The sequence below is a fragment of the Tachypleus tridentatus genome, chromosome 7, assembly GCF_004210375.1.
Source record: "Tachypleus tridentatus isolate NWPU-2018 chromosome 7, ASM421037v1, whole genome shotgun sequence".
In the NCBI taxonomy this organism is placed as follows: domain Eukaryota; kingdom Metazoa; phylum Arthropoda; class Merostomata; order Xiphosura; family Limulidae; genus Tachypleus; species Tachypleus tridentatus.
The window spans coordinates 50,564,354-50,581,359 of NC_134831.1; the positions used below are offsets into that span (position 1 = coordinate 50,564,354).

At 33.5% G+C, this 17,006-nt stretch overlaps 1 protein-coding gene across 1 annotated transcript in view; it reads right to left on the reverse strand.

Annotated features, from left to right (window-relative positions):
* Positions 1-15,566: 15,566 nt before the first annotated feature.
* Positions 15,567-17,006, reverse strand: part of LOC143257673 (growth hormone secretagogue receptor type 1-like) — a 91,249-nt gene continuing 89,809 nt past the window's right edge. The window contains exon 2 of the mRNA XM_076516714.1: positions 15,567-16,387. Coding sequence (XP_076372829.1) covers positions 15,567-16,387 — 821 coding nt within the window. The remainder of the gene's footprint in view (positions 16,388-17,006) is intronic.

Below are 17,006 nucleotides of genomic sequence, written 5' to 3' on the forward strand. Positions count from 1 at the left end.
CCCAAATATATCTGATAATCCATTTGAACTTCCTGAAACAAAGTTGTGTCTGTTGGCTTAATTCTCTTTAAATTGTTTGCCCTTAACGTACTCTCAATTTATTTATTCCACGTAGTTATTCACTTTCAGGAAGTTTTGAAGACATTTGCAGCTTTCTGCAACAGGTTGAATAATAATATTACTGCAACATACACTTTTGTCGAGTTTGTAACATGGCAAGACGTTGCTACATCTATAGCGTTTAAAGCACGTGTCAATATCTGTGTTGTAAACTGATACGTCTTCTACAAGATCGATCACTCATTGTTCACTACAACTGTGACCGTGGGAGAGAACGAGAGTTTCCAGCCTTTCGTTTACTTTCCTACCGAGCACGTACAGGCCTACCACAGCACCGTGTTCAGTTCGAGTGATGTAATGTGTGGAATCAGTTTGTGCTGAGAACATACGAGCTTTCCTACCGAGCACGTACAGGCCTACCACAGCACCGTGTTCAGTTCGAGAGATGTAATATGTGGAATCAGTTTGTGCTGAGAACATACGAGCTTTCCTACCGAGCACGTACAGGCCTACCACAGCACCGTGTTCAGTTCGAGTGATGTAATGTGTGGAATCAGTTTGTGCTGAGAACATACGAGCTTTCCTACCGAGCACGTACAGGCCTACCACAGCACCGTGTTCAGTTCGAGTGATGTAATGTGTGGAATCAGTTTGTGCTGAGAACATACGAGCTTTCCTACCGAGCACGTACAGGCCTACCACAGCACCGTGTTCAGTTCGAGAGATGTAATATGTGGAATCAGTTTGTGCTGAGAACATACGAGCTTTCCTACCGAGCACGTACAGGCCTACCACAGCACCGTGTTCAGTTCGAGTGATGTAATGTGTGGAATCAGTTTGTGCTGAGAACATACGAGCTTTCTACCGAGCACGTACCGAGCACGTACAGGCCTACCACAGCACCGTGTTCAGTTCGAGTGATGTAATGTGTGGAATCAGTTTGTGCTGAGAACATACGAGCTTTCCTACCGAGCACGTACAGGCCTACCACAGCACCGTGTTCAGTTCGAGTGATGTAATGTGTGGAATCAGTTTGTGCTGAGAACATACGAGCTTTCCTACCGAGCACGTACAGGCCTACCACAGCACCGTGTTCAGTTCGAGTGATGTAATGTGTGGAATCAGTTTGTGCTGAGAACATACGAGCATTTTAACTTTATCTGATATAACGTCCTGTATTATATTATTTATTATAACTAGCAACTTGTTGACTGTTGTTTTACTCATGAAGCACTTATTCCAGTAGTTCCAGACCTTTTGTGTCCCTTGGAGTAAGCAGTTACTTTCTTTAAATGCTCTGAGAATGGTTTGTCATACTGATTCAAGATTCTTATCAGTTCGAAGAAAACATCGTGATTTATTTATTTATTTTTTCTTCTAGATCATGTGCAGCTTCACTTATATGTCTTCTAAATGGAAGATTAAGCTTTCCGTTAGCCATGATAACAGTAATAATTCTATCAACATTCTTCTGAATTCCATGTTTACGTTTGTTAGGCAGCAGGTCATGATCCTAGGAAAAGATGTTTTCACTTTCCGTATACATCACATTACTTTATAATTTTGTACTCACGAACAAATGAAGACTTGTTATTGTTGTTTAACGAGCATAGTCAAATATAACAGGAAAACTTCTTAATATTTTTTCTTCAACTACTTCTTGGTAGTACACATCCGGGTCGAATGGAATATTTTTAAGTAGTTGAAATTGATGTTGGGTAGAACGTATATTGTGAATACCGTGACTTGATGATTTACAAAATATTTTCACACCATCAGAAATTTCACTCTGATGAGAGCCGTCTGCTCTTGTCTCTGTGTTATATTTTTCACTACTGTGTGAGGTTTACATGCTTATTGCAGCTGTTACTGTAATATCATTAACTTTGCATGAAAGAATAAGTGGCGTAGTTTCAATAGTTTCTTTATGGTCAATTATTTGTGTTGTCTGTTAATTATTTTGAAATGTTTAATGTGGGAAGTTGTTTTGTAATTTTTCCTACCCAAATAAATGAATAAACATAGCAGTGTTCTTGTATATTGTAAAATATCAAATTTGTGACATTATCATGTCACCATAATTTACATGTCATTCTCATAACAGTCAAGACTGAAATTCGTCAACAAACTTTGCTAATATAAGATAAAATTTGCTGTTGCCACATACGTGAAATACACCATGGCAGGCCCCCCGCTAGTACAGCGGTATGTCTACGGATTTACAACGCTAAAATCAGGAGTTCGTTTCCTCTCGGTGGGCTCAGCAGATAGCCCGATGTGGCTTTGCTATAAGAAAACACGCACACACACACACACACCATGGCAGTGTCATTATCAACCAAACCAGCTAGACTGGTTGATGACTCCTTCTACCACTTAACGTAGTATGTGAAGTGTTTTAGAACTACGTGCGCTACAGAAATATATGTCTGTTATATATTTTTAAAGGACACTTATCATGATGTAATTTCAATTGCTGAAAATATACTTATTGTTGTATACATAATACATAGATATCTATGAATTATTGATATCAAAAAGATAAGAAATAAATTATACAGTTATGATAAACTATTCTAATTGTTGATTTTCCCGTGTAGGTTTCGAAATTTTAAATGCTATAATAAATTGACAATTTAGCCCCTATAACAACCATTGAGCTTGGTAAAAGAAGGTCGTCTGTTAATTATTCTATTGGCCAACTTGGTTGCAAATCTATTATTGTTATACAGAGTATTGGTAATCTAACACGTTTTCAAATGAAATATAAAATCTGAGATATACTCTTCAGTCCTATTGTTGTTGGCAAGATTCGGCAACAATAGATAAATTTTTGCCTATAAAATGCGCAAGCACAAATGCCAATCAGAACAAGCCCTTTAGGCATGGCAAGGAGGTAAGGGCGCTCGACTCATATTTTTAGTGTCGCAAGTTCGAATTCTCTTCACACCAAACATGCTCACCCTTTCAGCCATGAAAACGATATTATGTTGCAATCAATTACACTGTTCGTTGGTAAAAAAGCAGCGCAAGAGTTAGCGGTGGGTGATGATATCTGGTTGACTTCCCTCTAGTTTTATACTGCTAAATTAGGAATCCTTAGCGCAGATAGTCTCGTGTAGCTTTGCGCAGAATTCAAAAAGCAAACAAGCCCATTAATCCAAGAAAACTATTTTAAGTTGAGTTTATAATAATGCGTTGCTTTACCAATTTACAACTTGAAGAAACCCACATGTTTAATATAAATTTAATTCTTGTACCTATTGTAGCAAATAATGTTTATTATTTTATTGGAAAAAAACCCCACAAAATAACAGTGTGACTAAATTGATATTTATATAAGCAAAACTAAACTTTGGTATTCTACTTATGGATTAACTTTCCGAGGATTGTTCGTTATTGTCAAACTTGAAACTTTGAACAACAAATGCTGATTCTATATTTCTAGTGACCTTTGCAGACTCCTACAAGTTTTTTGTTTTTGTTATCCTCGCACTTGTCTCCTCCTTCCTTACATCACTTATTTTTAACATATGAACTCTACAGACTGTTGCCATTTTTAAACAATAGGCCAGGACTAGCTCAAATTATGTAATGTAGCCATTTTCATGATTTTCTTAGACTTTTATATAAAACATAAATTAATGAGGTAATTAGTCAGAAGAGAAGTATGACGCTGTAACTTGTACGTACGCCGTATGTAGTCATGTTCAGTTTTACACGGACAGATCCACACAAGTATTTGGGCCTAAACACAGAAAGTTATTGAGAATTCCTGTTTATTGTATAAGCACAATTCTAAAAGACATACTAGTGGCTTATTGATTATGATGCATTTAGCCATTAAAATGCTTAGCTCAAGAAGCTCTGAATGTGTTTTATATATATTTGCCTTTGGCAAGTCTTCAAGATATGGATACAAATATTTACAGCATGTTAAACGTCTAAATGTATTTAAAGCACTATTATTGGAATATTTTACATCAATTTAGCCATTAGAGAATGATAAAGAACACTGATACTGGTTTTAATTTATGAACACAGGTTTAAATGTAAATAAGTGACAAACTATAAAATTTGAGAGAACACCTCTGGTTGAGTTATAGGGGAGTCCACCTGCATTATTCCTGACAAGCCATTTACCCAAAGCGTATATTTTATGTTTTCAAAATTTAGCAGATATATCTCCGTATTAGAATGCCGATTTTCTAATTGGTCAGCTACAAAGAGAAACTTTGTATGGGGTATGTAATTTTAATAGTTTCGATAGCGACATGCTTGTGTCGTTGAAGGAGCAGATCAGTTCCTGATTTTGATAAAACCAAAACTTCATGTGAAATCCTGATTTAGTAGTTTCAATTAAAGCATGCTTTTCATGCGCGTTACCTTCACTTAACCTCAGTTTTTATGTTTTATTCTCTAACTTCGACACTTTGTGACACTTCTTTACTTCTATGATCAGTCTTTAATCTTTTGTCTTTTTTCAGTTCATAAAACTTTCACATTTACTTGAGTTTCACATTCAGTTTTATTGCATGCTACTACTGCTAATCACTACATCTGTTCCACTGCATACTGGGTCCTCGAATGTCTGATTGTTGTGTAAATCAGATAACAGCGTGTTAAGTATATCAAAGTATATCATGATTTTATCACAGTATTTTACAGCTTTTGGATATTAAGAATTTATTTTATTGTACATTATCTTGGTAATTTTAGTAAAAAGGTTGATTATTTTTCTGATTTATTAATGATAGCATACACAAAATGAAACACGATAGAATGCACACACTACAAGTTTCCAGTACTAGAAAGATATGGATGCAGATTAATATTTCTCGGAATAACTACATAACTGTCTGTTATATCGACGTAGAGAATACACGTTTCGTGAAATAAAGCCTGCTATAATTCATAAAACAATTGTAAATATATCTTGTATTGTCTTGGCAATCATCTCGTTTTGTGTACACGATACTGGTAAGTAAAGTATGGTTAGTGTATGTCTTGGAAACACCCGGGTATCAAATGTAGTCATAACAGTGAGTTGAGAGCATAAAAATCCCTGTAGCTTGTGGATAGGAGAATGTATTATGTAAAAGGTTTATGTTTCTAAGACAAGAGTAAAGTAGCATTCCGTTTATTACCGTGAATCGTATCATAAAAATGATCACACGCTCGTTTATCATCCCTCATGAATGTTCACTGAAAATGGAAATTGAAAAAGAATTTTCCAAATGTACATATCTTGTTCCCTCAAGAAATAATTCGTCCTTTCCAAACGTATTTTCGTATAAGTTTATATAACATCGTTTCTTTGTACATAATGAATTAAAATATTCACTTAGTTCTTCATCTATAGATTATGTTACTTTATTCATTTGTTTCGATTTCTGATAAATAGTTTTCTTTTCGGTGTTCCCTTAGGAAATTTTGTGTAAAATGGTTTCCCCTAATCTTATTACAACGTATCGATTTGAGAAACCTGATTAATCCTAGATAATCGAATAAGAGAAATCACATTTCACAAGAAGGAAGAAGAATGAGGCAGGCTGGCTATTCTCCTGCATGCGTTTCCTACATTTTATAGTTATTAAAATAGACAGTGTATACTGTTTAACTTGCAGAGAAAATATCTTTTAACATGAAGATCACTGAAAGTTATCAAACAAATTGATGATTTTGATTCTAAGAATAATAGTTTCAGTAGTTATTATTTGTTTAGCGGTTAGTCATGAAACAGTTCTAAGTCACTTTTATCCGAATTCAACAATTCTTGAGATTACTGGAGACCTAACGCCAATTATGAATAAATTTTGCGTCTGTATTCTATCTAATAAAGGGCCATATTCTGCCTTTATTTTATATTAGCCAGAATCACTTCTTGAGAACCAGAAAACTTAAATACTAGTTTTTTATGTTATGATAAATAATTTCAACCATATAAAATAGTTAGAATGACAAACTAAAGATGATGACTGTTCTTTTGTTTTATATGTGTATATGTTTCATTGCAATCTGTTAAGAAGCTAAATTAATCTTGTGATCGTAAGGTTGGATATGACGTATGGTATATGGAAGCCACATAGTTTAAAATTATTACTTTTGTATAGGTGCATGATGCTTTATTATTGTTATTACTTTTATGAATATTTTATAATAATGTAAATGTTTCATTTCACATTCCCTGAAATATTATGGAAAACATGTATTTGCCTGTACTCCATAGCTACCAAACGGGTTATAATGTAAATTATTAACATACATACTTTACTTCCTTATGCTATTTGATAGAACATGATTGAAATCTAGTTTTATCAAGACAAAACGTGTTAAATGATAGGGTATGATTTTTGCCTTATCTTACCATACCTTGCTGGCTTGTAATTTAGTGACTAATATTCAATAACTGTTAGAGCTTTTAATAACTGTTTTACTTAAAGTGTTAAACCCGCTCTTTAAACGTTTTTATCAGCTTATTATACAAAATTTTAATATAAACCTATGTGATTAGCGTAAATCCATTTACGCTGAAAACATTTCCTGACTGTCAACAAAGTTGGTTTTGCATTGTTAATATTACACTACAAACATCTATCAATATTTGTATCGGATACAATATCACATTTGGAATATTTTTCAATTTTCTATTCGACCACGTCATGGTCAAGTGGCTAGGACGTCCGAGTCTGAGGATTGTGGGTTCGAATCATTATTCCATCAAACATGATTTTGCTTTCAACCATGGAGGCATTATTACGTAATGGTGAGGATTCACCATTAGTTAGTAAAAGAGTAGCCCAAGAGTTGGCGGTGTGTGGTGATGATTAGCTGTCTTACCTCTAGTCTTTTACTGTCAAATTCGGGACGGCTAGCGCAAATGATACTATTGTAGTTTTGTGCGTAATTGAAAACTAACAAATTTCGCTATCACAAAGACTACTACCCGAACTTTAATAATGGGGCACTTGGAAAAACTAGTAAAAAAAAAAAAAAATACGTCTGAGTAAATAGAAAGAAGAAATACTGCATAACTTTTAGTTAAAATACTTCGGTAGTAAAAGTTATTCAAATATTCAACATTTATGGATACAATTACAATTTTGTTTTGTTTTTTAAAAAAGAAAGGCCACTAGAGTTCTATTTGTATTAAGATTACATAATAACATACACTTTACACCCTTATTCATTATAATACCAAACTTCACCGCGATTAGCAAATTTCTCCAAGAAAAATATTAAAATAATGAACTTAAGTTCAGATACTTTATGTTAGGTTCTCATATACATAGCGTTCCACCTTTCTCTTTGTAAACTATAGATTAAAAATTAATGGTAATACCTTCTTCAGTTCTGTAATATTGCATTATTAAATAAGGATACGAGATTCTAGAGTAGCAAAATAAACTTATATGTTTTTATCCATCAACAGAAAGTAAAAATATGATGTTGTTAAAAAGGGTAGCTAAACTATGCAAAAAATATCTTAAATATTAGTTGGTGAAGTTGTATAGAAGGTCTAGGAAACATCCTTTTAAATGTATTACATGTGAGTAGACGTTATGATAATTGATGTTTGTTTAAGGATAGTCAGAGCAAAGCTGTTTATGGGCTATTTGTGTTAGCAGTTCCTGATTTTAAACCAATAGACTAAAGAAAGGCAACTAGTCAATACCACCCATTGATAACTCTTGGGTTACTATCGCCAATAAATAGTAGGATTGGCCGTTACGTTATAATTCTTCCACAGCTGATTGGATGGATATATTTGGAGGGTTTTGATCTCATGCTCTCACTACTGGGCCATGTCATGGTTAATATTTGGTCAAACAAGAATAGCGGAAGGTACAACTGACTATATCAGATAGCTCAAGTGTAACGTATCATGAAAACAAACATTTGTTCATACGATATTTGCTAATTGCTTGTTTCTTTACTTTAACATTTAACTTTTGTTGAAAGAGATTTCTAATTGTCCTTTCCTGGCGAACAGCCACACGTGGTCCCTTTTAAAAAGCTAAGTACTTCTCTTTCAGATTTAATTTTTAAAGATATGTGTTATAAAATTATAATATGGCGGATGTTTCCAGAGTGAGCACATCAATGGTTCTTAACTGAGATATGTGATGTGAAACAGAAATTTTAACCAACATATTTTACACTTTTTTTTTGTCTTGTGAGTTGGTTGGTTCGTTTGACGTTTTATGGCTTATGAGAATAATACAAAACATTCTGGGGTGTAAGAATCAACGAAATATTTTTTACGAAAACACTGACATATCGTCAGTATTGTTGTGCACGCTGAAATTTCTTGAAATTCACTTCATGCTTATAAAATTGAAAAACGCGAGGCCCCGAAAGACGCATACAGTTTATTATAATTGTTATACTATAAATCGTAGATGCTATAATTGTCATTAACGCTTATTAATCAGTAAACTACAAATATTTGACAAAAAAAACACTTATAGATTTCAAACATTACAAATTGTTTAACTTCAGCGAATTAACAACGGACGTTAGTATTTTTACGAAGACATTATATGACTTCAGGTGTGAAAAACTCATCAGTCAGGAGCTAGTTAGTTCCCAGTTAAGTGAATGCTACCTATATGAAATCGAAATTAATTCACTCATTGTTTATCCTCGATAGGATATCAAGAAATTTCTGGATAAGAAAAAAAAATTCAATACTGTTTGCAACTTTGTTAACATTTTATGTGTAAATCATTAATTGCAATAACCATTATTATAAATTGGATTATTGATTCTGTATTAGAATCTATTTGTATAATGAAAGAAAACTGTGTGTGTCAATCTTGTTGGCAAACATTATAAATTTTATACATCTTTACATTTAATTAAGTTCTAAACCTAAATTGCAATTTAACTTAGTTTTAAGCTACTTGAGAATGTAATACATTAGGTAATAAATTGGATGCTAGTCCGATATAAATTATAATACATAACACGAAATACCATTCAAAACATTAAAATCAATTTCGAGGCCTAATGTGTTTTAAATTTCGCACAAAGCTAAATGAGGGCTATCTGCGCTAGTCGTCCTTAATTTACCAGTGTAAGACTAGAAGGAAGGTAGTTAGTCATCACCACCCACCGCCAACTCTTGAGTTACTCGTTTACCAACGAATAGTGGAATTGACTGTTACATTATAACGACCCTACGGCTGAAAGGGCGAGCATGCTTAATGTGACGGGGATTCGAACCTGCGACCCTCAGATTAGGAGTAGAGCACCTTAATCATCTGGCCATGCAAGGCCGACCTAATGTTATTCTCGAACCTTTGTTAGGTTTATGAAGATTGCCCCAGAGGATTATTATGTTGGAATAAATAATTAATATAATTAGAAACTTTTGTTTGTATAAAATTTAAAAAAAATGTTGAAATTTCTCAGTCATTATAAAAGAGTTACCATGGTGGTATTGAACCAATAAAAAATATTCAACAGCCACAACAATTATATTAAAAGCGAACCAACGATATACGAAGCACATTTCAATATCTAAAGTTATAACCCAAATGGCCCGGCATGGCCAGGTGATTAACATTATAATGTCCCCACGTCTGAAAGGGCGAGCATATTTTGTGTGACGGCGATTCGAACCCGCCACCCTCAAATTACGAGTCGAGTACTTTAGACACCTGGCCATGCCGGCCCATTTGTGTTATAACTTTAGATATTGAAATGTGTTTCGTATATCGTTGGTTCGCTTTCAACATAACTGGTAAAAGAGTAGCCCAAGAGTTGGCGGTGGGTGGTGATGACTAATTGCCTTCCCTCTAGTCTTACACTGCTAAATTAGGGACGGCCAGCGCAGATAGCCCTCGAGTAGCTTTGCTCGAAATTCATAACAAACCAAAAAAGGTTCCTCATGCGACGTGACATGACTGCTGCAAAAAATAACATTCAATTTAATTCAAAGTAAGTTAGTAAAGCACATTTTATGCTTCGTATTGTTGGAAAAAGAACTTACGAAGTAATATTTTGTTTCTTACATTTGTATAAAAATCCTTTAGCCTCTGCCTTTTATAAAATTTTCATGAACAAAAAAATATAACTTGTACGCTTTAGGTCACAAATTCCTTCCAGTCTTTAAAGAGAGCAGATTTGTTTCTGTCCTGAAAAAATCAAGTTTTGCTGTTGTTGAAGGTTCTAACTTTTTACCGATTACTTATAAACTAAATGTATTACAAATCAATAGTCCTTTCTGGATGTAAGATTAGTAGTTCCTCTATGTTTTTTCAACAAGTAAAGTGATTTCATTACCGTATTATTCCTGTCTTTATCCATACTAGGTCTTCGAATTTCCACTGGCTGTGAAAATCAGGTAACTAAGTGCTAAGTTTATCTTCTAGTTATCATACTAATATAATATCTTCTGTCTTCAACGTGCAAAGTATCTCCATCACTTTTTTGTGAGAAGACCATACCTTCTATAAAAATGTAACCATCTAATAAATTCATAGTTTAACAGATTAATTCAATCTCGTTTCAAAACTTGATATTTTGTTAAACTAATAATATCTTCCTTAACTTTTACGGTTTTTGATTTTATTTATTTATTCGCTATATTTTGAGATTATTCTCTCTTTCAGTATTAATTATTATGCTGAAGTCTACTTTACAACATATATATATGATGTACCAAATATTTCCTGACTTTTTATAGTTTTCACCAACTACACTGAGTTAAAATATGCTTCGAATCATGCAGCAGATAATGTAAGTTTTCAATAAGCTAATAGAGGGCCCAGCATGGCCAGGTCGTTAAAGCGCTTGACTCGTAATCTGAGGGACGCAGGTTCGAGTCCTTGTCTCACGAAACGTGCTCGCACTTTTCCCGCCGCGTGGGTGTTATATGTGACGGTCAATCCCACTATTCGTTGGTAAAAGAGTAGCCTAAGAGTTGACGGTGGGTGATGATTACTAGTGTACCTTTCCTCTAGTCTTACACTGCTAAATTATGGACGGCTAGCGCAGATAACCCTCGTGTAGCTTTGCGCGAAATTCAAAACCAAACAAGCTAACAGAGTAAGTAATATTACAACTTAAAACGCTTACTTTTTGTAAAATTAAGAGAAGAATTTGATGACAGATAATTTGTTTTCTACATGTTTATAAGAAACGGGAAAATACACTTGAGGTAACACTAATCCGTTTATTAGTTGTTGCCCTGACAACAACGGGACATTTACCTAGTGAATTGGGTATTGACCTATGTAAAGGCACTTTGGGAAAACAAACTTGTTATTGTGTCTGAAAATAGATATCGCTAGAAAAAGACTAAAATAAATAAAATGCCAATCAAACTTGTGAACAGACCCAGTTTAATTAACAACCAATCATAAATATTTAAATACATCAACCACGTATATATCATACACTTATAAGTTCATCATTGTTTAACAGCATACTCTTATACACATTTACAAGAAAATATAAATTTATGATAGAGTAATAAAGCTTTCGAAAAACGTCACCGTGCAAAATTCACAACAAAGAGGAATGAATGTAGGTGACGTTGCTAAAGATCAAATAAACTATACACTCAATTCTTATTTCCATCTTCTAGTCAGTCAGTATCTCCTGGCATTTAGCAAGTGAGTGCGTTACTAAGCACAATTTGACGTCTGTAGAACGATGGTGATAAATTGCAGATAGTATGTGTCGTCAGAATGAGCAATCTCCATTGACAGGACTGCCATAATACTTGCCACCGACATCAATAACTCCTGCTAACAAGTTGAGGTGTTAAAACATGAAGCAAATGTGTTTATTAAGTATCAAATTTTCACTTATTAACACAACAAAAATTTGGTTCGCAAAATTTTTTTCAATCACAACATTATAGTAATCTTTAATCATTTTTCATGAACAAAAATCATAGAAGCAATAATTTAATAAAACTGAGTATACCTTTCTGGTAATATTTCTAATCGAAACACGATTTTATTTTGTACTTAGATAAGTTTGAATAACGCCATATTTATCAGTATTTGTGACACAAAAGCATATTATTTCCGCTAAATGTCCTTGATCCTGATAAAGTGTACTTCTCTTCACCTTTTTGGTTTTTCAAGTTCTGGTACTGTATTTTCTCCATTCTCTGCATGTACGTAAATATCTAACGAACATAACTGTCTTTGTTTATTTGAAATCTGGAATGACTGAAACAGAAGGAGCTTTGTTATCGATCTCTAGACATATAAACAAAGAAAATATTTCTTTCTACTGATCAGCATTATTTATTCATTCAGTTTACTGCTGCCAGCATGTGTTTATCCGTAGTTCCAGTGATTCTTTATTCTTTCTTAACCTGAAGATGATCTAGGAAGGTCGAAACGTTGTTTTCTCCTTATCAGTAAATGTGTTAATACCCATACCAGCCGTTCTGAGATACAGATTATTTATTCTGCTCATCGTCTCTTATCGTATTTATTCGATATTTGTTGCAAACAGGAAACTTAGGACAGGATTATGCTAGTTTTGTCTTTTCACCATATTGAAATAAAACATCATAATACAAATAGGTTACTTGTATGTTATCTTACAGTATTATTATATTAAAATTATTATCCCCATTTTATTCTTCCCTAATTCATGTATTAAATTATTTCCTTACCTATTTTCTAAATATGCACAATTGAAACATTATTTAAAACATTTACTTATTAGTTTCCTTAACGAATGTTTAAGTTACTCCTAATGGCCTTTTTTTTTTTTCTGTTTCTTCGTTGTCTGTCTCTTCAGTAAATACAATTTAACGAAAAGTGTCGCAATGTTTGTTCAGGTATTTGATTTGTGATTTGTCCAAATATGTAGTGGCTGTAAATCTAAACACTTGATAGTAAATAATTTAAATATTACATACAAGAGCGTGTGCTGTTTCCGTGGATGTCAAATAATAAGATGTAAATAAGAAACAGACCTATTTGCATATAGAAAGCGTTGTAAAGACAGTGGAAGTTTAGAAGATTAACCAGCGAAATCGTTTAACTTTGGTTCCAGTCACTAAAAAACAAATTTTATTCCACTACATAAACAAATGAAACGTTAGTTTCAAGTGAAAATAACATTTTCCTGAAGTTAGTTAGAATTTTTAAGCGCACGTGTTTAATAACGAAAAAAATGCCATCGAAAGTAAACGTCACAGAAAAGAACCTTTTGAAACTATGGGCAGTGGTCTAACGAATACAGTACATAATTTAAGACGAGTTTCTTTTCTTTCTTAAAGTAAGATTTGAAATGTGCAACTCACTCTATATTCGCGGACTGTGCTCTGAGTGAAATCACAATGCTGTGTAACAAATGAAAGTAGTGGAAGACTCGGAGAAGAGTAAAGCGAGCATAGTAATGCAGATAATTTTTGTGAATAAGGACCTTTTTGGGGGGGTAGTGATGCAATAATATTTCGTTTCCTTTCTTACTATACGAGTAGGTACAGTATTTCAAATACATTACCATTCTTGACAGAAAGTTACGGTCATATTTCCACCTATACTTATTTTAAAAAAAAACATATAATAGTTTCTTCTGTGTGCAATAGGTTACAAATCATATTAAAAGCAAACTACCACAGCTTTTAATGGATCAGAATACGGTATCACTGAAACCTCCTAATAGTGAGTACGGAAAAGTTCATTTTTCCCCATAGTTTGCTGGAAATGTCTTACCTGCTTTATAGTACTATCGTATTAACATTTGATCCTACTTTACATTTTTTTACATTAAAAATATAATTTATGGTCTCTAAAAGGTAAGGCTACCTTAAATTCCTGTCAATAGAGCATTTCTCTAGACCATTAATTAACAAAATAGTTGTGGGTATGTAAATTTACTTATTATTAGCGAACCACTAGATTTACTGTTACCAAACCTGGCGTGTATTTTTAGGAGACCATGGGGAGTGACGTAGGTAGGTCGACTTACGAACTGACCCTCTATGGCACCTCTGGGCCCCTACATATCTATATCTATTTAAAAGGTTTTCAAGTGAGTGTATTTTCTACAAATAATAAAAAATAGTTACGTGACGAATATATCGAACATAAATCTTTTTCTTTTACTGGTACATATTAAAAGGTACCTGGTGAAAGTAGGCATTAGAGAACCTATTAGTAAGATTTAGTACAAAAACAGATTATCACGAATAACTTAACAAAAAAACCTTGCAAATATATTGCGCAATTATAATATGATAACATCTTTAAAACAAGATCTGCATTCCAGAAAGCTGTTTTTCTCGCAATGTGATAAACTAGTAAGGTGATTTATATGAGAAGGAGTTAAAATAAATAAAACGATTAGTTTTACTTTTGAAACTAGAGAAATCGAACTCATTTCAATACCTAAATATTATAAAGTTTATATCTTTACATACAGTTTTTATACCCCAAAATGTGATGAATGATGATGTTACTTGTTTCAAAGTAGAGATCTTTAACGCTTTGTTTCTTCCCTCTCAGAATGTAAGTTAAAGGTGTGTATGGTGCAACTATTACTATAAAAACACAAGTAACATGGTATATGCTATTTGGAGATGATGTCTCAGTTTATGGAGAGAACGGAAGTCAAGTAAAAGTGGCGAAAATGTCTAGAGATGTGGTTTTAAAATAAGTAGGACAAAGACAACATGACAGCAAAATTCAATTAAGGGGGAATAAGAGAGGATGAAACATTGCTCCTGATGGTAGGAGTTAAATAAAGTGGAGATATTTAACTAACATGGATCAACTGTGTAGTTAGACAGAAGAGTACGTGAGGAAGTTAAGGGGAGAATAAAAAAGCATCAATGATTGAAAGATAAATCGTTAGAGTGGTATGTGATAGACGGATGCCATTAATGCAGAAAAGAGAGATTTATAAGGCAGCAATAAGACCATTAATGTTGTATGGGGCTGAATTTTGCAGTTTAAGAAAGTAAGAGAAGCAGATGATAAACGTGGCAGAGATTTGAATATTAAGGTGAATTGCAGAGATGTCAAGAAAAGACTGTGGTAGGAAAAAACATTAGATAGAAGGTAAAAATACTACCAATTAAATGTCTCAGCTATGTGGAAAAAATTGAGAAGAAAAATATTTTGGTAAAAGAGTGATAAATATCACAGTGAAAGAGAAAAGGACAACAAGAAGAAGATCAAAGAAAAGGTGGATAAATGTAGTGAAAGAAATGGTGTGAGAAATTATGATATAAATAGAAAGTAGTGAAAAAGCAAAGCAAACCCCAAGCAAAGGGGACAAATGCGAAGAAAAAGATGTTAGTTCTTTACCAACATTGATTACAGCATGTTGTTTAGTTCTTTACAAACATTGTTTACAGCATGTTGTTTAGTTCTTTACCAACATTGTTTGCAACATGTTGTTCAGTACTTTATCAGCATTGTTTACAACATGTTCAATTCTTTGTCAACATCGTTTACAGCATGTTTAGCTCTTTAGCAGCATTGTTCACAGCATGTTGTTTAGTTCTTTACCAACATCGTTTACAGCATGTTGTTTAGTTCTTTAGCAACGAACGTACGAGTGGATGCGTACATGTTACTAGAATGACTTGAACGACTCTTGAAACTGCTATGCAGAGTTAGCGACGTTGGAGTAAAGGTAACCCGACGAAATATTCGATGTTCCGTTTTCCAGCCAATCACACGCAAAAATGCGTCCCGGAACTTTGATGAGATGACATTATAGAGGATAGGATTGGTTGCAGAGTTTGTATACAATAAGATACGACAGAAATAGAGAAGAGTGTAGTAGAGTTCCATTCCCAGGTCCTGAATTTCCTGAGGATCCACTGAAATAATCCACAAGGTGAAGATTCGGAATGGAAGCAGACACAAGAAAAAACTGAGAACTACAGCGACCAGCATCAGTACCACCTGGCGACGGGCTTTCATTTGAAGTTGCTCGGAACTCGAAGATATAACCTGACTGTCAATGATCAAATGTTTAGTAATAATAGCGTACACTGTTATTAGAATTATAAAAGGGATCCCAAAAAAACCAACAATCATACTGATGAAATATAAGCGCTGCCAAAGAGATTGAACCAAGGTGAGACAGACTGGTACAGTGGAACCATCCACGTATTCTGTGTAAGTGAACTGTGAGAACAACAAAATGGGACTGGTGATCAGCAGCGCCACCACCCAGACGATGATGATGATGACTATGGCTCTCATCTTGGTACAGGTGTATCCAGCTTTCAGTGGTTGACAGATGGCGTAGTAGCGCTCGAAGCTTATAGCCAGAATTGTGAGAACCGATCCGTGAGCCACTGACAATTCCACAAAAGGGACAATTTTACCTAAACAAACACAAAATCATACATGTGTTATAAAAAGTAGAAACTTTTTTACCACTTTAACAGATTAGAAATACAAAATATTCTATAAACATAAAAATTATACAGGGATTTTTTGTTTTTGGGAAAATATTATCTTTGTACTTACGTATGCAAAAATTTAATACTGTTTTGTAAAGATATAGTATTATTTTAGTGAATTAGTTTAGAACTATAAACATGTTGTAAAAATAGGAAAATGTTTCAAGTAACTCAGAAAAAAATTGGAAAACTAGCGAAATTATGACAGAAATTATTGACATTAATATCTCACTATAGAGGTTAAACATTGATTGTTTTTATGAAAATGAATTATATATTGAAATACTCTCAGATCCGAATATATATGATATAAAAATAAATAAAAATGATATATATAACAATAAACTAGCTGTTTTAGAAATGGCAATTTTAATTCATAATATCATATTCTGTAACATTCAAAACATTTTTTCATTGTTGAAATAACAATCACAATAATAGTTTCTATTGATGTGATGTAGCTTATTTAGTTTTAAACATTCATAATTGTGATTTCTACTGGCATTTCTACTTTGTATCGTAGAACAAAACTGAAGTGTAT